The sequence below is a fragment of the Phyllobates terribilis genome, unplaced genomic scaffold (genome assembly GCF_046119375.1).
Source record: "Phyllobates terribilis strain yellow unplaced genomic scaffold, ASM4611937v1 Scaffold_7__3_contigs__length_470593459, whole genome shotgun sequence".
Taxonomy (NCBI): Eukaryota; Metazoa; Chordata; class Amphibia; order Anura; family Dendrobatidae; genus Phyllobates; species Phyllobates terribilis.
The window spans coordinates 241907327-241929682 of NW_027362767.1; the positions used below are offsets into that span (position 1 = coordinate 241907327).

The window sequence follows — 22356 nt, forward strand, 5'->3', positions numbered from 1 at the left end:
ACAAATTCCAGATGAGGCACAAAAACAGCAGGTGCTTCAACGGATATCAAGTGCTCCTTTAAGTGGGCTCTCCTCCACATCAACTTCAACATCACAAATACTCCAGTCCTCAAAGGTGTCACCCCAATCGCACTTGCTTCCTCACAGCTCCCAAATCTCCAGCTGCCCGTCTGAGTATGAGGTAGAACAGATGGTTGAGTCTGCAGAGCTGTTTACTCATACTATAGCCTGGGAATCAGAGGTCGACTCCAGCGCTTCTGTGAATCCAGACGAGGAAATGATCTGCACTGATGCCCAGAATCTTTATGAGTCGGATCCAGGACCAGACGCAGAAGGTTCTGACCATAATGTAGACCCTCATTCCCAAACTGTAACTCCTGTTGGTGGAGACAATGAGGAAGACGATGATAAGACTCAAATACCTGATTGGAGCGACAACTTTAGTTTTTTGTCAGGGCAGGAACAGGTTGGCTCTGAGGACGACGGGCGTGATAACGCACAGGGTGATGATGATGAGGTTGGAGATCCCACTTACTGTCAACCCACAGTCAGCCAAGAGATGAGGTCAGCAGAGGAGGTGGAGGAAGATGCTAGTGACGACGAGGTCAGGTTGCGCCTTCCTGGACAGAGACGTAGTACTGGAAGCACGTCAACAACTGCATCCTCAAACACAACTCTGCCTCTCACCACAAGTCGTGGTGGCTCTTCAGGTCGCATGGGTGCTAAGCCTTGCATAGCCTGGGCATTTTTTCAGATCAATAAAGATGACCCAACTCGTGTTATCTGTAACAATTGTCAGCAAAAGCTAAGTAGAGGCCAAAAAATACATAGTTTGAGTACTTCATGCATGAACCGGCACATGGACATGAAGCATAAGTTGCAGTGGGAAGCTCAGTGTGCTACAATGCGGCCTAGCCGGCCGGGCCAACCATCGTCTGCCATATCTTGTGCATCCGCGGCCTCTTCATCCTCTGTGACTGGGGGGACAGCAGTCACACCTGTTTTGGGGCGCAGACCTGCCACCTCTTTACCCGCAACAGCCAGCGTGATTGGCAGGTCATCATTTTCTTTGGAGGTGGTAACACCAGCTGGTGTTGAGCGCTGTCCGACATCGATAGCACCACCTTTGGTTCAAGGCAACCTAACATGTCCGCCTGCATCTTCCTCACAGACCGGCAGTTTGCCGGGGACACCCTTATCAACCCCGTCTAAGCACAATAGCCAGCCCTCGGTCCCTCAGACGTGGACAAGTAAAAGACCATTTCCTCCTAGCCATGAGAAAGCTAAGAGGTTGAATTTCACCATCTGCAAGCTCTTGGCTACAGAAATGCTGCCTTTCCGCCTGGTGGACACAGAGGATTTTCGAGACCTTATGTCCGTCGCAGTGCCCCAGTACCAGATGCCCAGTCGGCACTACTTCTCAAAGAAAGGTGTGCCTGCGCTCCACCAGCATGTCGCACACAACATCACCGCTTCTTTGAGAAACTCTGTGTGTGACAGGGTGCATTTCACCACAGACACTTGGACGAGTAGGCATGGACAGGGGCGTTACATGTCGCTGACTGGGCACTGGGTAACTATGGTGACAGCAGGACAAGGGGCTGCTGTCCAAGTCTTGCCGTCCCCACGAGTTGTGCGTCAATCCTCTTTATGTCAAAGTTCCTCCACTGCTTCTGCCTCCTCAACCTCCTCTCGGTCTTCCACCTGCACCCAAAGCCTGTCTGGTCATGCCACAAGCTTTCTAACTGCGCAGAAGGGATCCTGCACACCTCCTTACTATGCTGGCAGTAGGGCTCAACGTCATCAGGCGGTTTTTACATTGAAATGTCTGGGAAATGTGAGTCACACAGCTGAGGGGTTGTGGTCAGCTCTGGAGAACCAATTTCATGAATGGTTGTCTCCACTGGACCTGAAACCAGGGAAGGCCGTGTGCGACAATGCTGCAAACCTGGGTGCGGCCCTTCGCCGGGGCAATGTCACACACGTGCCTTGTATGGCTCACGTGTTGAACCTGGTTGTCCAGCAATTTTTAGCCCACTATCCCAGACTAGATGGCCTTCTGCAGAGGGCACGGTCGCTGTGTGCTCACTTCCGCCGTTCGCATCCCGCAGCTCAGCGACTTACATCTCTACAGAAGTCGTTGGGCCTGCCACTTCACCGGCTAAAATGCGATGTGCCTACCCGGTGGAATTCAACTCTGCACATGTTGCAGCGACTGTGGCAGCACCGACAAGCCCTGGTGCAATACGTTCTGACGTATAGCCTGGGCCAACGAGATTCAGAGGTGGGGCAAATCACGCTGGAGGAGTGGTCTCAGATCAGGGACCTATGCACCCTTCTGCACAGTTTTGAAATGGCGACGAAGATGTTTAGTGCTGACGATGCCATTATCAGCATGACTATTCCGGTGATTTACATGCTGGAGCACATGTTAAACAGAATTCGGAGTCAGGTGGTGGCACAAGAGGAGGTGGAGGAAGTAGAGGAGGAGGAGTTGTATGCGGAAGGGCTAACATCTGCAAGGTCCAGACGGTCGGCAGCACCAAGGCGGCAGGCATGTGAGGGTGGGGGAGATGGTTTTACCAGGGCGCATGGTAGCAGCCAAACTAGTGAGGAAGGTGCAGGAGCCCAGGAAGAAGTGGAGGACGAACTGATGGAAGACTCATCAGATGAGGGAGACCTTGATCACATTTCTGTTGTGCGAGGTTGGGGGGAGAGGACAGAGGAAGGAAGCATGATTGTTACCTCGCCACCAACACAACAGGGACTTGGTGCTCCTGGATGCGCAACACACATGAGTGCCTTCTTGCTGCACTACCTGCAACATGACCCTCGAATTGTGAGAATTAGAAATAATCCTGACTACTGGGTTGCCACACTGTTAGATCCCCGGTACAAAAGTAAATTTGCAGAAATTATTCCTGCCATAGAAAGGGATGCACGCATGCAGGAGTATCAGCAGAGACTGTTGCAGAATCTTACATGTGCTTTTCCACAAAATACCAGTGGTGCACGTAGTGAATCTCACAGTTCCAACTTGCCAACCGTGGGACCGTCAAGTGTTCAGCACTCAAACCGTAACAGAACCACAGTATCTGCTGGTAACATCAATTTTGCGGAATCATTTCACCACTTTTTTAGCCCATCCTTTGCAAGGCCACAGGAGACAAGAAGTCTGACACATAGTCAACGCCTAGAGACGATGGTACAGGAGTATCTCCAAGTAAACATTGAAGCCACGACTGTGTCACTGGACCCTTGCTCTTTTTGGGCTTCCAATCTGGATAAATGGCCGGAGCTAGCCACTTACGCCTTGGAGATCTTGTCATGCCCCGCAGCCAGCGTTCTGTCTGAACGTGTGTTCAGCGCTGCTGTTGGTGTGCTGACAGATAAGCGCACGCGGCTCTCCACTGATAATGTAGACAGACTCACGTTCATAAAGATGAACAAATCATGGATCCGAAACGACTTTTCTACCCCTGTGTCATCCTGGGGAGAGTAAAAGCTTGATGATTGGTTAAAATCACCCTACCAACCTTTTTAAGCTTTCAAATTATTAATCATGTTTATCTGTATCTTGGCTGGAAAATAATTTGGGCTTTGTAGCAGTGTGCAGCACTGATCCTATTAGGCCATCTATACTAAAGCTTCACCAGATTTAAAATTAATAATAATTTTTAGCTGCATCTAGCCCGGAAAATAATTTTGGGGCTCCGAGATGCGCAAGACACATAAGTGCCTTCTTGCTGCACTACCTGCAGCATGACCCTCATATTGTCAGAATTCGAAGTAATCATGACTACTGGGTTGCCACACTCTTAGATCCCCCAAACTTTTCGATCAACCTTTTCATTTTAATAAAGACCAAAAAAATGGTCATTTTTGAAATTATAAGCATTAGCAGGTTGTTAGAAACTGAAATCAAACAGTTTTCAACTCAAAACTTTATTCTAGGTGATGTTACATTTTCACATAGGACCCCTTGTTCGAAAGGAGCTTCTGAACTCTCTCGTCCATTGAATTTGTCAGGTTTTGGATGGTTTCTGCTTCAATTGTTTTGCATGAGGACAGAATACCCTCCCAGAGCTGTTGCTTAGATGTGAACTGCCTCCCGCCATCATAGACACTCCTTTTAATGATGCTCCAAAGGTTCTGAATGGGGTACAGGTCAGGGGAGCATGGGGGTCACACCATAAGTTTGTCCCCTTTTATGCCCATATCAGCCAGAGATGCAGATGTTTTATGTGCAGCATGAGATGGTGCATTATCATGCAGAAAAATGATCTTGCTGTGAAATACACGGTTCTTCTTCTTGAACCATGGCAGGAAGTGTTGTTTGAGAAAATCCACATACATTATGGAGTTCATCTTTAGCGCCTTCAGGGATCCTAAAGGGGCCGACAATCTCTCTCCCCATGATTCCAGCCCAAAACATTACTCCACCTCCTCCTTGTTGGCGCTGTAGCCGTGTTTGCGTGGGGTGTCCATCAACCAGCCATCCTCCACTCCATCCATCTGGACCATCGTGCGCTGCACGGCACTCATCCGTGAACAAAACAGTTTTGAAATCAGTCTTCATGTAATGTTTGGCCCACTGGAGCCGTTTCTGCTTGTGTGAAGTGGATAGAGGAGGTCGACAGGATGGCGTATGCACAGCTGCAAACCTCTGAAGGACCCTGCATCTTGTTGTTCGGGGGACGTTGGAGGCACAAGCAGCTTCAAAAACTTGTCTGCTGCTATGACAAGGCTTTTTTGCCGCTGCTCTTTCAACCTGACATAATTGCCTGTAGGAAAGAGTCCTCAATTTGCCCTTATCAGCACGCGCACGTGTGTACTGTGAATCAGCTACATACTTCTTGATTGCCAAGACACTTCATCCTGATCATCGCACAATGTTGATTGTAGTCATGCCTTGACCTAAACACTCCACAATTTGTTGCTTCTCAGCAGCCGACACATCCTTTTTCTTTCCCATTTTGGCAGAAAATGTAGGCTGCTTAATAATGTGAGACAGCCTTCTTAAGTAGTCTTGCCTTTCATTGGACACACCTGCCAAACTAATTAGCACAGGTGTCTGCAATTGCTTACAGTGATATAAAGAGCCCTGACACACATCACCATCAATGAGTTTAACTGACAAACAAACAAATTCTTTCCTTATCACTCCTAAACACTTTTTGCATAATAATTTGGAAAACAGTGTACATGTGCTTTTCCACAAAACACCAGCGGTTCACGTAGTGAATCTTACAGTTCTAACTTGCCAACCGTGGTCTGTATGGAGTTGTTCAATAAAGGGCCCAAAATTAAGATAACATAGATGGGAGAGGTCTCTATGAATAGGAATTCCTAAGTATTTGATACCCTGTGAGGGCCAGGCAAAGGGAAAGTTGGACTGGATGGAATCCTATATGGATTTGGGGAGGTAGACATCGAGGGCCTCAGACTTCGCTGCATTGATTTTAAAATTTGACCATGTAACAAAGTGATCTATTTCAGCCATAACAGCATGGATGGATATATGTGATTGAGTGATATATACTAGGACATCATCAGCAAATAGAGAGCACTTGTACTCGGTGCCTCCCACCTCAATCCACCTAATATTGGGGTTATGGCGAATTGATGAGAGCAGGTGCTCCGTCACTAGGATGTATAAGAGAGGGGACAGAGAACATCCCTGCCTTGTCCCATTGGTGATTGTGAAAGGTGATGAAAATGTTCTGACGCGCCCCCTGGGCCTTGGGACACCCGGAGCCGGACCCTTTTTGGTGGATGCTGGTGGTTGTAGTCTCCGTGGCGGCAACCCGGTTCCGTGGCTCAGGGCGGTCAAACCAGTGGCGGAACTATTTATGTGGTTTTGATGTTTAAATGTCCGACTACGCCACCCGTGGATTGCGGTCAGAGTGAACCGCCGCTCCAGGGCAGACCGCTGAGGCTGGTGTTGTGGGTGCAGCAGAGCGTAGCATAACTCCCCACGGGAGGAGTATAGCCTCAGGGCAGTGTATGCGGAGGATGGAGGTGATGGTGCAGGGCAGCAGCAGTAATGACACGGAGTCAGTGATGCAGTCCAGGGCCTTTACTCACAGTTCTTATTATCCAGACCACGTCTGCAGGTAACGGCTGCCCACGTCGTACTGTGCTCACCAGGTGAGGGGCTCAGACAACTCCCAGATAACTTTGGAGTGCTTCACAGGACCCCCTTTGTGTGTCCTTTGTCTGGTCTTTCTTACCAACCCTTCTGTCCGGCTGCCTCGGGCCTCCTCTTGGTAAACTTGGCGCCAGTTTCCCTGACCCTATGTGGTGCCTTCCTAGCGGGTGTAGCGAGGGGCTGCGCCACATAAAATGTCACAGCCTCCTGTTTCTAGCTGAGGGTCGTTTCCTGCCTCCACTAGTTTCGGGGACCGGTCTCCCCCTTTGGCCTGACCCCTCCACGCAGGTGGATTCGGGCGTGCGCTGGCGACTCGCCCGTCCGCACCCCTGAGATCCCTTCGCTCCTCGTTCCTGGAGCCTTCTCCGCTCCTCTTCCTTCCTTCTCCCTCTTCCAGGCCTGGGCCTCTGTTACTAGGCCCGCCTCCGGAGCAGAGCTCATGCAGAGCCCCTGCTCCTTGCCACTTCTGCTCAGACTTCTCTGCACTGAACTAAGATGGTGCCCACCTTTTATACTCCCTTCTCAATGCACCCAGGAACTGCTTCCTCCCTGCTCCTGCACTACAGGGTTCCCCTTCCTCAGTGTTCCCTCCCCCCACTCCAGCCAGGGACAGGGACTGTCGTGCCCATCTCAGGGGCATATTGGTCGCCCTGCCCCACGGCAATGTGGTGTAATGCATGCAGGTGTCGGGTCCTGATCCACACTACATCCTTACCTGAGAGTGAGATATCACACCTCTGGGTGAGGTGCAATACCTCTGTAGCAACCGAGCCCTCAGGGTGCTACAGTTCCATTTATCTTCAGCCTAGGTGACGTATTGCGATACAGGGCCGTGATTTTGGCTATAAAAGGGTCCCCTAGACCCCTACCCCAAGCTTTTTAAGAGAATCATATATGGCGTGCCAGGAGACTCTATGGAATGCTTTCTCAGCATCCAACTAGAGTATCTAATTACAAATTTTTAACTGCATCTAGCCCAGGAAATACTTTGTGCCTAGTAGCAGGGTCTGCTAGTCAGCGGATTATCCCGGCTGTTAAGCAAGCTACACCACCTGTAGTTTGGACACTTCATTTTTTCAAAGGAAATGCTTCGGGACCACGGGATACTCAGTGAAGAGCATCAGGAGGCACCCCAAGGCATAGGGGCTCGGACTGGCAGTAGGATGCCTTGCGGTGGACAGCCGAGCTCGATCCTTATAAAAGCTTTTTAACTGCAGCAGCTTTAGTGGACGCTACTGGAGCTGGAATTACGCGGCTGCTGGCATGAGACTTGCCCTCCAATAGATCCTTGTAAATGGATTTAAAGTGTATTTATTCAAATTAGAGAGACAATTTAAATTAAAAAGCTTAGCGCTGCCTCCACCACAGGGGGGCTCGCTCGACCCACCAGCGGACAGGCACCAGTATTGGGAGAGGGGGGCTGGCCGTCAGGGTTCACCGCGGCTCTGGCACAAACCCGGCGACACGGAGGTGGCACGGGCAGGAGCGGACTGAACGTGTCGGCTTCTCACTTTTTGGATTTTAGAAGGGCATGACATGCCTATATCTGTGTCTCCCCCTCCTTTTACTCCTCCACCTCTTTTTTTTTTTCGCATGACTATATGTACTTGTCACTTTTCCATGTGTTAGTTGTGTCTTCTGAGCAGTTTGTCAGCTTTTGGACACCTTTGAAGGTGTTTTCTATGTGTTTCTATGTGTTTTTGTTTGCCTGCCATTGGTTTTAACGGTGTTCGAAGGTGTTCGACGAACAGTTCGGCGAACACACGGGTGTTCGACGAACCGAACCGAACTCGAACACTACGGGGGTGGCTCAACACTAGTCCTGAGGATAGTGGGCGTGGGTTTAGAGGTAGTGAGACCTCCAGTAACTCAGGTCTGAGAGGCCCATACAAACGACCCAATAGAGTACGAGACCGTACAGAGTCGGACCGGACCTTAGATACAAGGGCAAGTGAGTCACACTGCTGTATTGACCGCTGGGAGCGGGGGAGGTCTGACAAGGTTACGACTCGGAAATGTGACTTGACGAAGTTAGTGACAATGACAGATGGTAGGTTCCTAAGGAATGGGCTAATGTTGATGACTAATGTTCCAGGGGCTGAGCAGCGCAATTGTCAAGTACATGGTCTCTGTGTGAACCGCGGGTTATAATGTGATTGTGTATATTATGTGGTCAACCCCGCAAGTTTGAACAGAGGAGGGGGATATGTAATGTAGCGCCTTACTGCATTGCTAAAATGTCCAGGGGGTGTGTTCTGGCTGACCATGTACCTCCCCTCAGGTGACTGATCACATGACTGTGACATCATCACAGGTCCTATGTGCACAGACTGATATATAAACCTTGGTAGTTTTGAAACAGGTGTGAAAGGCATGAGGCCTGATCCCTGTGTGTGGGGCACCATTAGCCTGGAGAGGCTGGAAGAGAGAGGCCTGGAGAGGCCTGGTGAGGCAAGAGGCTAAATCCCTGTGTTTGGGACGCAGTAGCCCTGGAAGGCACGTGGCTTGGAGACCACGGCTGGGAAGCCTTAAAGCCACAGCTGTGGCAGAACAGAGCTGAGAGAAGCAGCTAAGACCCCGCAAAGGTAAAAATGATTCTTTATATGGACATTGATGTTGTACCTTGCTGAAGTCTGTATCTAAAGCCAAGCGGGCATATCTGTCACTGGAAAGGCTCTAGGACATTACTTGTGTAACATGCCTGCGAGCCACTGAGATGGACTGTGTTATAAGCAGTTTATGACGTGAAATAAACTGCTGGACTTTAGTTTACTGGAAAACGTGGCTTGTGTGCTTTAATTGACCCGGTGAAGTGAGTGCCCCCCCAACATGATCAATACCGCTACCTTACACTATGAATACATCCAAAGGCTCCTCAGTAACAGAAGTAGGGGCAGGCTTATGGATCTTGGATAAGCGATTCAGGATCAACGGCCTCAAGAGCGAGATGTGGAAGGAGCTCGGGATCTGTAGACTTGGCGGAAGTAGAAGACTGTAGGTCACCAGATTGAGTTGTCTGATGATTTTGAATGGACCAAGATACTGAGGAGTGAACTTGTCAGAAAGCACCTTCAGAAGAACATTCCGTGAAGATAGCCAAACCTTATCTCCAGATAGGTAGTGAGGCGGTGAACCTCTCTTCCCGTCCGCATGAGTTTTTATCGGAGACATGGCCTTAAGGAGGGAGGCACGAGCTTGCTGCTAGATTTGGAGGAAATCGCCAAAAGAAGACTCAAAAGCTGGTACCCCGGAAGAAGCAGACATAGGAGAAGGCACTTGAGGATGGGAGTAAACAATGAAGAATGGAGATGCTCCGGAAGACTCCCCAGCGTGGTTGTTGTAGGAGAACTCCACCCAGGGAAGCAGTTGTACCCAGTCATCATGGCGCAGAAATAAAATGGCGAAGAAAGTTTTCGAGAGTCTGGTTAACCCGTTCTATTTGTCCATTGGTCTGTGGATGGTACGTGGAGGAGAAATCCAGGTGGACATTCAGCAGCTTGCAAAGAGCCCTCCAAAATTTAGATGTAAACTGCACTCTGTGGTCAGAGACCATGTGGAGAGGAAGACCATGGAGATGTAACACATTTTCCCCATAGATGCTATGAGTAACTACTCCTGGCTGAACGTTCGTCCTGCATTCTCGGCACACTTAGAGCAATAGAAAAGAACATAAGGAGTGTATATACCCCAAAAATTTTGGTAAAGAGATAGTCAGAAACCTGTATCTCTATTTCTTCATCTCTTTACCAAAATTTTTAGGGTATATACGCTCCTTATGTTCTCTTCTATTGCTCTAATTGTATTGGGAGTCTCCCACATTTAGAACAATGGTCCTCTGCTTTATCCTGAATTCTAGCTATTTATACATTCTAGCCATGCTTGCAATAGGCCAATAGACCGGTGTGCCCGGGAAAATCACTGCATCACTCCATCGCAGTAGTAGACGTCTTAGGGCAGAGACACACAGCCGTATTTCTCGTGCGAGGATCACATCATAAACCTCGTACTGTCTGGCACCTCTCCTGATCTGAGCTTGACAGCTGCATAGAAACCCATCATGCTGTCATGCTCAGGTCAGGAGAGGTGCGAGCTAGTCCAGTTCAGTGCGATGCGATTCTCGCACAAGTTATACGGCAGTGTGTCCCTGCCCTTAAAGGTTCACTCACACTACCCTCGGATTAGCTGCTTCATAACGGCTGGGTGGAACAGGGGAATAAATTCCCTCACATGTTTTCTTGAGCTGTGTGGATGCTGTGGTGCTCATGGGAGCACTTCAGTGGACTCTCACTCTAGATCTCTGACTCTAAACTCTGACCAGAATTGTACTTGTTATAACGTTTCATGTACATCCAAATTGTACATACATACAGGTGCGTCTCACTAAATTAGAATATCATCAAAAAGTTAATTTATTTCAGTTCTTCAATACAAAAAGTGAAACTCATATATTATATAGAGTCATTACAAACAGAGTGATCTATTTCAAGTGTTTATTTCTGTTAACCCCTTTCCGACCAGGTCAGTAATAGTACGTAGCTGCGCCCTGGAACTTATAGACCAGCTACGTACTATTATGCGTGCTGCGATCTCGCCAGCACACAAGCGGTGCGGGGCGATCGCCGCCGGGTGTCAGCTGATTGTCACAGCTGACACCCGGTGCTATGTGCAGGGAGCGGTCCCGCACCGCTCCCAGCACATTAACCCCCGCAATGCTGCGATTGAAGTCGATTGCAGCATTGCAGGGGCGATGGGTGAGGTAAGCGTGAAACTCACCTCCTCTTCCGGCCTCCAGCGATGTCTGCGGCGGCTTCCGGATGTTGTCATGACGACCCGATGTCGTCATGACAACATTTGGGTCACTAGGAGACAGGAAATTACTTTGGTCATTTTGGCCGACACATGACTCTGTCGGCCAAAATATGGAAAAATTATAGCTCTCAAAATATGGCAATCAAAAACTAGTCTTTGCAACAAAAAAAAAAAAGCGTCTTTTAGTGTGTGACAGCTGTCAATCATAAAAACCCGATATGAATCTGGTATTTCTGTAATCACACCGAACCGAAGAATAAAGTCGTCTAATCACTTACACCACATGAGGAACGGCGTGAAAAAATAAACTCTAGGGTTAGGGTTAGGGTTGTGCTAGGGTTAGGGTTGTATTAGGGTTGGGGTTAGGGTTGGGCTAGGGTTAGGGTTAGGGTTGGGCTAGGGTTAGGGTGGGGCTAGGGTTGGGGTTAGGGTTGGGCTAGGGTAAGAGTTGGGGTTGTGTTAGGGTTGGGGTCAGGGTTGGGATTTTTTCAAAAGGGTTGGGGTTAGGGTTGGGCTAGGGTTAGGGTGGGGCTAGGGTTGGGCTTAGGGTTGGGCTAGGGTTAGGGTTGGGGCTGTATTAGGGTTGGGGTTAGGGTTGAGATTTTTTCAAAAGTAAAGAAAAAAAAAATTATGATGATATGGCGACCAGTGTTGAGCGCAAGTGCTCGCTACTTGAGTTTGCATCAGGTGCTCGGATATGCACTGAGTATCGCGGGTGTTCGAGTGACATGCTCGAGTCTTTGCCCCATATGCTTTGCGGCCAAAAAAAGCTTTGCTGGGATCGCCTGCCATGCGCGAGCGATCCCCACATGTTTTTTTTTGGATGTCTAACAACCGTGAAACATGAGGGGCGGGGACTCTAACATGTCACTCGAGCACCCATGATACATGGTGCATACCCGAGTACCCGATGCAAACTCAAGTAGCGAGCACTTGAGCTCAAGACTAATGACAACTTATTCAATATGATGACCTAATGTTATCAAATTCTGTCGTACCCCTGGGTTCAAAATGTACACTATACCCCTTGATAAAATCCTTGAGGGGTCTAGTTTCCAAAATGGGGTCACTTGTGGGGGAATTTCCACTGTTTAGGCACATCAGGGGCTCCCGAAATGCGACATGGCGTCCGCTCTTGATTCCAGCCAATTTTGCGTTCAAAAAGTCAGACAGCGCTTCTTCCCTTCTGAACCCTGACGTGAGTCTAAACAGTGTATTTTCCCCACATATGGGGTATCGGCTTACTCAGGAGAGATTGCACAACAAGTTGCATGGTGCAATTTCTCCTGTTACCCTTATGAAAATGCAAAACTGGGGGCTGAAAAACATTTTTGTCGGAAAAATATGAACATTTTATTTTCACGGCTCCATGTTATAAACTTCTGTGAAGCACCTGGGGGTTAAAGGTGCTCACCACACATCTAGATAAGTTCCGTGAGGGGTCTAGTTTCCAAAATGGTGTCACTTGTGGGGGGTTTCCACTGTTTAGGCACATCAGGGGCTCTCCAAACACAACATGGCGTCCGCTAATTATTCAAGCAAATTTTACATTCAAACAGTCAAATGGCGCTCCTTCCCTTCCGAACCCTGCCGTGCGCCCAAGCAGTGGTTTTTTTCCCCACATATGGGGTATCGGCTTACTCAGGAGAGATTTCACAACAAGTTGCAAGGTGCAATTTCTCCTGTTACACTTATGAAAATGCAAAACTGGGGGCTGAAAAACATTTTTGTGGGAAAAATATGAAAATTTTATTTTCACGGCTCCATGTTATAAACTTCTGTGAAGCACCTGGGGGTTCAAGGTGCTCACCACACATCTAGATAAGTTCCGTGAGGGGTCTAGTTTCCAAAATGGTGTCACTTGTGGGGGTTTCCACTGTTTAGGCACATCAGGGGCTCTCCAAACGCAACAAGGCGTCCGCTAATTATTCAAGCAAATTTTACATTCAAAAAGTCAAATGTCGCTCCTTCCCTTCTGAGCCCTGCTGTGCACCCAAACAGTGTTTTTTTTTCCCACGTATGGGGTATCTGTGTGCTCAGGGGAAATTGCACAACAAATTTTGGGGTGCAGTTTTTCCTATTACCCCTGCAAAAATAAAAAAAATTGGCGTCTAAAGTAACATTTTTGTGAAAAAAGTTAAATGTTAATTTTTTTCTTCGCCATTCCTAAAATTCCTGTGAAGCACCTGAAGAGTTAATAAACTTCTTGAATGTGGTTTTGAGCACCTTCAGGGGTGCAGTTTTTAGAATGGTGTCACTTTTGGGTATTTTGTGCCATAAAGGTGCCTCAAAGTCACTTCAAATGTGATGTGGTCCCTAAGAAAATGGTTTTTGTAAATTTTGTTGGAAAACTGAGAAATCGCTGGTCAACTTTTAACCCTTATAACAACAAAAAAAAATGTTGGTACAAAAATTGTGCTGATGTAATGTAGACATGTGGGAAATGTTATTTATTAACTATTTTGTGAACTATATCTCTCTTATTTAAGGGCATAAAAATTAAAATTTTGAAAATTGCAAAATTTTCAAAACTTTTGCCAGATTTCCGATTTTTTTCACAAATAAACGCAAGTGATATCGAAATTTTTTTACCACTATCATGAAGTACAATATGTCACGAAAAAACAATCTCAGAATCAGGGGGATCCATTGAAGCGTTCCAGAGGTATTCCCTCATAAAGTGACAGTGGTCAGATTTGTAAAAATTGGCCCGGTCATTAACGTGCAAACTACCCTTGCAGGTAAAGGGGTTCATGTTGATGATTATGGCTTACAGCCAATGAAAATACAAAAGTCACTATCTCAGTAAATTTGAATAATTAACAAAAAACACCTGCAATGGCTTCCTAAGCGTTTAAAAATGTCACTTAGTCTGTTTCAGTAGGCTCCACAATCATGGGGAAGACTGCTGACTTGACAGATGTCCAGAAGGCAGTCATTGACACACTCCACAAGGTCCCAGAGTCTGGAGGAAGAGTGGAGAGGCCACAATCCAAGCTGCTTGAGGTCTAGTGTGAAGTTTCCACAATCAGTGATGGTTTGGGGAGCCATGTCATCTGCTGGTGTAGGTCCACTGTGTTTTATCAAGACCAAAGTCAGCGCAGCCGTCTACCAGGACATTTAAGAGCACTTCATGCTTCCTTCTGCTGACAAGTTTTTTGGAGATGGAAATTTCATTCTTCAGCAGGACTTGGCCCCTGTCCACACTGCCAAAAGTACCAATACCAGGTTTACACACAACAGGATCACTGTGCTTGATTGGCAGCAAACTCGCCTGACCTTAACCCCATAGAGAATCTATTATAGAGAATCTATGGGGTATTGTCAAGAGGAAGATGAGAGATACCAGACCCAACAATGCAGACGAGCTGAAGGCTGCTATCAAAGCAACCTGGGCTTCCATAACACCTCAGCAGGGCCACAGGCTGATTGCCTCTATGCCACATTGCCGCATTGATGCAAAAGGAGTCCCGACCAAGTATTGAGGGCATTTACTGAACATACATTTCAGCAGGCCAATATTTTGGATTTTAAAAACATTTTTCAAGCTGTTATAAAGTATTCTAATTTACTGAGATAATGACTTTTGTGTTTTCATTGGCTGTAAGCCATAATCATCAACATTAACAGAAATAAACACTTGAAATACAATGTGGGCCATTTATATGGATACACCTAAATTAAATGGGAATGGTTGGTGATATCAACTTCCTGTTTGTGGCACATTAGTATATGGGAGGGGGAAAACTTTTCCATATGGATGGTGACCATGGTGGCCATTTTGAAGTCGGCCATTTTGGATCCAACTTTATTTTTTTCAATGGGAAGAGGGTCATGTGACACATCAAACTTATTGAGAATTTCATAGGAAAAACAATGGTGTGCTTGGTTTTAACGTAACTTTATTTTTTTCATGAGTTTTTTACAAGTTTATGACCACTTATAAAATGTGTTCAAAGTACTGCCCATTGTGTTGGATTGTCAATGCAACCCTCTTCTCCCACTCTTGACACACTGATAGCAACACCGCAGAGGAAATGCTAGCACAGGCTTCCAGTATCCCTCCCATATACTAATGTGCCACAAACAGGAAGTTGATATCACCAACCATTCCCATTTAATTCAGGTGTATCCATATAAATGGCCCACCCTGTAGATCACTCTGTTTGTAATGACTCTATATAATAACTTTTTGTATTGAAGAACTTACATAAATTAACTTTTTGATGATATTCTAATTTAGTGAGATGCACCTGTATATACATACAACTCCACCCAACAAGCTATTCTATTAGCAACCTGCCTTGGTGTGGAGATTATATGTGATTATATATATATATATATATATATATATATATATATATATATATATATATATATATATATATATACACACACACACACAGAGTTGTATTACTAAAATTATTTATAAGATGCAAGGTTTTATATGATTGTAAAATGTCTATTACACCAGTTAGGGAAGGAAGCAGTTTTATATATATATATATTATTTTTTATATATATTTTTTTTTCATATTTTATATATAAAATATTAAGATAAATCCTGAAATCTTGTTATTTTCTCCCTTGCCACTATTGGTATTCAGTTTGCATGCCATCTACAGTCATATCCCATGTGGAGTTACATACATAGTTACATAGTTTATAAGGCCGAAAAAAGACAAGCGTCCATCCAGTTCAGCCTATTTCTTGTGCACTGCAGCTATTCCGCAGCTTTGATCCAGGGGAAGGCAAAAAAAAAACCCCATGCGGTATAGGCCAATTTACATCATTGAGGAAAAATTCACTTCCCGACACCAATCTGGCAGTCAGATTAAATCCCTGGATTAATTAACTATCACTAAGCATAAGATGTAATTTTATTATTCTCAAGAAAGGCGTCCAGGCCTCTCTTGAACTCATTAAGTGAGTTGGACATCACCACTTCCTCTCCCAGAGAGTTCCAGAGTCTCACGGCTCTGACCGTAAAGAATCCCCTTCTCTGCTGGTGCAGGAACCTCCTTTCCTCCAGACGCATAGTGTGCCCCCTCGTCTTTGTCACCATCCTTGGTATAGACAGGTCATGGGAGAGATCTCTGTACTGCCCCTGATGTATTTATACATGTTTATGAGGTCTCCCCTAAGCCTTCTCTTTTCCAACGTAAATAGGCCTAATTTTGACAACCTCTCTGGGTATTCTAGTCCCTCCATTCCCTTTATTACCTTAGTCGCCCTCCTTTGTACCCTCGCTAGCTCCAATATGTCTTTCCTGAGCACCGGAGCCCAGAACTGTGCACAATATTCTAAGCGCGGCCTTACCAGCGCTTTATACAGAGGAAGAACAATGTTCTCATCATATGCCCCTATTCCTCTTCTGATGCATGCCATGACTCTATTTGCCTTCGCAGCTGCTGCCTGACACTGGGCACTCCAATTTAATTTGCTGTTAACCAAGACGCCCAGGTCCTTCTCCATGTCAGATTTCCCCAACGGTTTCCCATTTAATATGTATGGGTGACTGCTGTTTTTCTTTCCCATGTGCATGACCTTACATTTATCGGCATTGAACCCCATTTGCCATTTTTTGGCCCAACTCCCCAATTTATCTAAATCCTCCTGTAGCTGTGCCCTATCCTCATCTGTATTAACTACTTTACAAAGTTTAGTATCATCTGCAAATATTGCTATTTTACTATGCAACCCTTCCACTAGATCATTAATAAATATATTAAATAATATAGGGCCCAAGACAGACCCTTGAGGCACCCCGCTAGTAACCCTGACACACCCTGAGCTTACTCCATTGATAACCACCCTCTGCTTTCTATCACTCAGCCAGCTATTTACCCACTTGCACACATTATCCCCAAGACCAAGCATTCTCATTTTATATACCAACCTTTTGTGTGGCACGGTATCAAACGCTTTGGAGAAGTCCAGGTATACAACATCCACTGACTCTCCCCGGTCCAGCTGTGAGCTCACCTCCTCGTAGAAGGCCATCAGGTTTGTTTGGCAGGAGCGATCCCTCATGAATCCATGTTGATATGGAGTTAGACAGTTATTATCATTAAGATATTCTACAATAGCATCTCTAAGAAATCCTTCAAACAATTTACCCACAACAGACGTTAAGCTGACTGGTCTATAGTTCCCAGGGTCACTTTTAGACCCCTTTTTGAATATTGGTATAGCTCTGTACATATTCAGTAGAATCCGAGGAAATGGCGCTTGATTATTTTGTTTGTGAATTCCTACAGTATCTAAGAGAAATAAGCTCTGCATGCCTCCATAGGAAATCGAAGAGCTCCCATGTACCTCTATAGTTGCCCTATTACATCTCTGTACAAAATAGAGCCATATTACTGGGGTGTGTATGAGCCCTTACAGTGTAAGTGAACTTTCATTGTACGGTGCCATATCCTTCCCTGATCTCTGCTCTTGGTCCCTGAATGATCAGATGTACAGTATACGCTCCCAGTGCATGGCGGTCTCAGTCCAGTACACTTTATTTGTACCGCATTATAGGAACAGATGACTTTGCTTAGAAAGCTGCTTCGAGTCTCATTAATAGCGATCAATGCAAGCCGCTCATGAAGATGGCAGACGGATGGTACTCGGATGCAGCTTTTAACAATCATGGCCTACTGCAGTCTAATTTATTGCACAGAGTCTTTCCATTTTTTGTTATATACCAGTTCCATTTCCCGTTCCCTGTACGCCCCTAGCTTTCATTGCTGCAGCTCGCTCAGCTCACATCATGCTGCATTACACTATGTTGTGTGTATTGAATTCTCCTAACTTTGCTTTTGCCGTGATTTACATCCATTATATTTTTTTTCTCTTTTCAGGTTTGCACATTGTATTAAACTCTATAATGAAAGCGATGGTGCCCCTGCTTCACATTGCACTGCTGGTATTATTTGTCATCATCATTTATGCCATCATTGGGCTGGAGCTTTTCATCGGACGGATGCACAAAACCTGCTTTTACCTCGGATCAGGTATTTTATGCTGAAAGAGAATAGATTTTTATTAAGCAAACGAGGTGTCATCTTTTATGACTCATTAAGTGGATGAAATTGCTTTATCTCTACTTCCCATACTTTAAATGTGGACCTAGCGGCTCTGGAAGCTGAAACTGCAGGAGAAATGTGGTGTTATATGGCGCCCTTTTACATAAAGAAGCACTCATGTAATATATGGCTACGCAGTGTCCTGCAGAGTGGCCACAGCTCTGTGCTCCGATTAAAGCCTCATTCAGACGTCCGATTTTCTCATACGAGTGCTTTCCTTGGTTTTCACAGATAGCACTCATACCTGTGATAGTCTATGAGGCCATTCATATGTCCGTGATTTTTTTTGCGATCCGAGTGGTCTGCAGAAAATCACGGCGAGATGTCCAGTTTTGATCTGAGAGTTGGCAATGCAAGTCTTTGGGTCTGGGAAAAAAATGGACCGCACTGGGATGACATCCAAGTGCGAACCAGTTTTCATGGACTGTCAGAAAGGAGAAAGAAGGTGGGGAAACTTGTTATTTTTTCACGTACAAGAACAACTGATGACACTCAGACCAAACTCTGATCATAGTCTGATCAAAATAATCGGTCCGTTTTTTTTCGTACAGTCCTGCTCATCGTTATTGGCACCCATGAAGTCTACATAATGTGGAATATCTCCTGAAAAAATGAATCAAGTGAAACAGTTTTTTGTATAGAGCACTTATGTTAAATACAAAAGAACAAATGATAAACAATAATTTAAAACCAAAAACAATGGGAGGGAAAAATAGAAAAACCTAAAGCTTGCTGTGTCACTTGTATTGGCACCCTTTCCATTAATTTAGTATGGAAACACATTTTGACTCGCCCGTGGTAAATCACAAAAGAGATTCTGCTGTGATTGTTGGTGCCCATGTGACATGAATTAGCCAATGAAAAAAACCTCATGGTAGGCCCTGATCCTTTGTCACAATGGTGAAGACAAAGGAGCTGTTTGAGGACACCAGAACTGCTATTATTAGCAAACACCGGACTTCCAAAGGGTATAAGGCCATCTCCAAAGACCTTGGTATCCCAGTTTCAACAGTGTACAATATTATTAAGAAGTTTGCCAAGCATGGCACCATCAAGAACCTCCCTGGACGTGGGGGAAAGAGGAAAATTGACAAGAGATGTCTTCAAAAGTTGGTGCAAATGGTGGAAGAAACACCACATAAAACATCCAAAGACCTGAAGGCCAACCTGGAACAGTCTGGGGTCATGGTTTCAACAAGCACCATACACCACACACTAGACCAAGCAGAGTTTTATGGGCGAACGCCAAGGAAAAAACTATTGCTGAAGAAAAGACATAAAAAGGAACGACTAATCTTTGCCAAAGAGTACCTTGACAAACCACAATCCTTCTGGAAAAATGTTCTGTGGACAAATGAAACAAAAATAAAGCTTTTTGGCAATGCAAAGCAACAGTTTGTCTACAGACTGCGCAATGAAGCTTATAAGGAAAAGAACACCTTACCAACAGTTAAGCATGGTGGAAGGTCCATAATGCTGTGGGGTTTTTTTTGCTGCGTTTGGTACTGGAGGCCTTGACCGTTTCATAGTAATCATGATATCAGAGAATTATCAAGAGATTTTAGAGTGAAATGTCCTACCCAGTGTAAGAAAATTTGGTCAGCTGAAAGCTGCTTTTGGGAAAAAGAACCCTGCAAACATTCAAGAGCTTGAACAAACCGCAAAGGAAGAGTGGGAGAAAATTCGAAAATTCCAGCTGAGATGTGCAAGAAGCTTATACTGTAGATGGCTACAAGAAACGTTTGGAGGCTGTCAGCAATGCCAAATGGTGTGCAAACAAGTATTAATTAGGGGTGCTTTTATTGCTGCACATGCTGTTTATGCTGTTTCGTCTTTGAAATTGCAACATGGAAGCTTTATTGTTGTATTACTTTGGACCACTAATTAAAAAGTCTTGAGCACTTTGGTACGTTTCCATTTATTTTTGAAGATATTGTTCAGTCTATGAAAAAAATGAAGGGGTGCCAATAATGGTGAGCAGCACTGTACACGAGAAAATCAGACATCTGAATGAGCCCTAAGGCTGCATTCATACATCCGCGTGTCACAGTCCTAGTACGGACTATGATTCACGGACCCCAAACTGAACAGTCTCATGAGGCAATCAAGTTCGGGTCAGGAGACTTGCAGCCGGTCCTTGAATCACAGTTCGTACTTGGACTGTGGCATGCAGACGTGTAAGTGCAACCTAATAGAGAGACACACAGCATGGGCAGGTTGTATCCTAATAATATTTTGAAAAAATGTATAAAGGCCCCAATACGCATTGGTTTAAAGTCCATAGAACTCGTCGATTTTGGAGGGACTTGCCGACCATCTACAATGTTTGTGAACCTTGTGAATCTCTTCCAATAATATTGGGAGGGGATACCGAGGTCTGACAGCAGCTTCCTCTCCTCACCACATTGAAAAAACACTCGGTCGAGCTTGGTGTTCATATTTATGGGGGAGTTGGAAGAGTTAGCTGTAGGGCAAATAAGTGTTCAGCCCACAGCTTTCAAAGATGTATGGGGACCTTAAAAAGGACTTGTCAGGTACCCCAAACTGCCACCGGTATCATAAAGAGCGATGTGGTTTAAGTGTGTTTTGTGATAAAACTCTGCTGCTATGAGTAACAAAAACACTTTTTTTTTCATGATATGCTAATTAGCCAGGACTAGTCCAGTGGGGCGTCTATTCCCCCTGGACTAGTCCCAGCCTTGGGTGCTGAAATCATGCCCACTCTGCGTGATTGACATCTTCTTCACCATCATACATCATAGCTTCTGTGTCCACTCAATATGGCTCTTTAGGATACTGGTGTCAGTTTGGGGGGCTTTGGGACCTTGACAGATTCCCCTAAATTAGCAATAGATAGAAAAGATCCTGAAAACTTCCCAGCTGATAAGTATTGATAACTTCTAGAGCTGAGGAAGAAGATTTGCAGGACTTTGGTCTAGTGTACACGTTGGTACTCCATGGCAGCTGGATCAGGGCAGTGTGAACTTCCTTGGCTGACTCTTGAATGACAACATCCTTAGTCCCCCATGACATAGGCGTATTCTGCACGAGATGGGAAAATATCACCGCAATACTATGCCATGTGGAGGCACAATATGGCTGCACATAGAGTGGACAGAGTGGCTATGACTCCTTATTGTATAGTCTCCATGTGCCATAATCCGTACATGACGTCTTACTGTGTGCTGACTGGCAGATCCTTACAAGGAGACATGTAAGAGTGATGCAGCTGTAAGGAAGGTTTATTTCTTCTCCTGCTGTATTGGTGTAATTAACTGTGGCGGGGCAGATCTGGGATCTCATTTAGTCATGCTTCAGACCAGCAGCTCCATAAAGATTAGTGTATCTGAGTTCACAGAAAACCGAAGGAATGATTTCATGTGACTTAAGCTGTGGAACGGCCTGCGATCACCATATGTTTCTCCCCACAGCAGGCGCTCAAGGCCAAGGCCAGCTACAGATCTCATTACACTGCAGACTCTGTGCTCTTGGCCTTGGCGTGACGCTTCAGTCCTGTGTGTGACAGCGCACAAACTACCGGATAAAGTGTCAGATATGACTGGGGTCATTCATTGACGATTTTGGCTTTCCGGCCCTCATGGACGATCCTTTCCTAACACAAGAGGATGACAGGGGTCGTAGTTGTAGAAGTGCAGATGAGTCAAGGACCTGCCATTGCTGCTTTGCAAATTGATTCTCTATTTTTCACTTTTTTTTTATATAATTGCGGCAAAAGCTTCACATTTTTTACTTCAGCTTATCCCCTAATTTTAATGCATTTTATTTTTAAATAAATAGAATGAAAAAAAAAAAAGTAAGTCAAAAGTCCACCCATGAATACTGTGTGCCTACGATGCGTTTTTGGTGCGTATTTGCAGCGCGTAAACGCTCCAGAAACGCATTGTATACCTTATCCCATGACTTCCTATGACATTCTGCAAGTTCTGTGCACATGGTCCTTATTTTTTCTGCACAGATTTTACTCGCAGAAAAAATACGGATATGACCAATTCTTGCGCGTTTCTGCATGCGTATTTGCCTATACAATGCATTGGAAAAACGCATGGCAAATACGCATGCAAATACGCGTCAAATACGCGTCAAAAACGCATGTAAAAAACGCATGCGTTTTTCTGCCAAGGAGATGCAGAAATGCTCAGGAAAATTTCTGCTTCAGTTTTCCATTGTGGGCACTAAGCCTAAAATGTCAGATTGGTCACTATGGCTGTTATCATGAGATTATTATGCTGCGATCTCAAAATGTTACAGGGATATTCCCATCTTTGTCAAAGGAAATGCTGTAAATGTCTGATAGATGTG

The 22356-nt window shown here is 45.4% G+C and overlaps 1 protein-coding gene across 1 annotated transcript in view; it reads left to right on the forward strand.

The window, feature by feature from the left end:
* CACNA1F (calcium voltage-gated channel subunit alpha1 F) overlaps positions 1-22356 on the forward strand; it is a 120527-nt gene that overhangs the window by 23949 nt on the left and 74222 nt on the right. The window contains exon 6 of the mRNA XM_073642341.1: positions 17812-17964. Coding sequence (XP_073498442.1) covers positions 17812-17964 — 153 coding nt within the window. The remainder of the gene's footprint in view (positions 1-17811; positions 17965-22356) is intronic.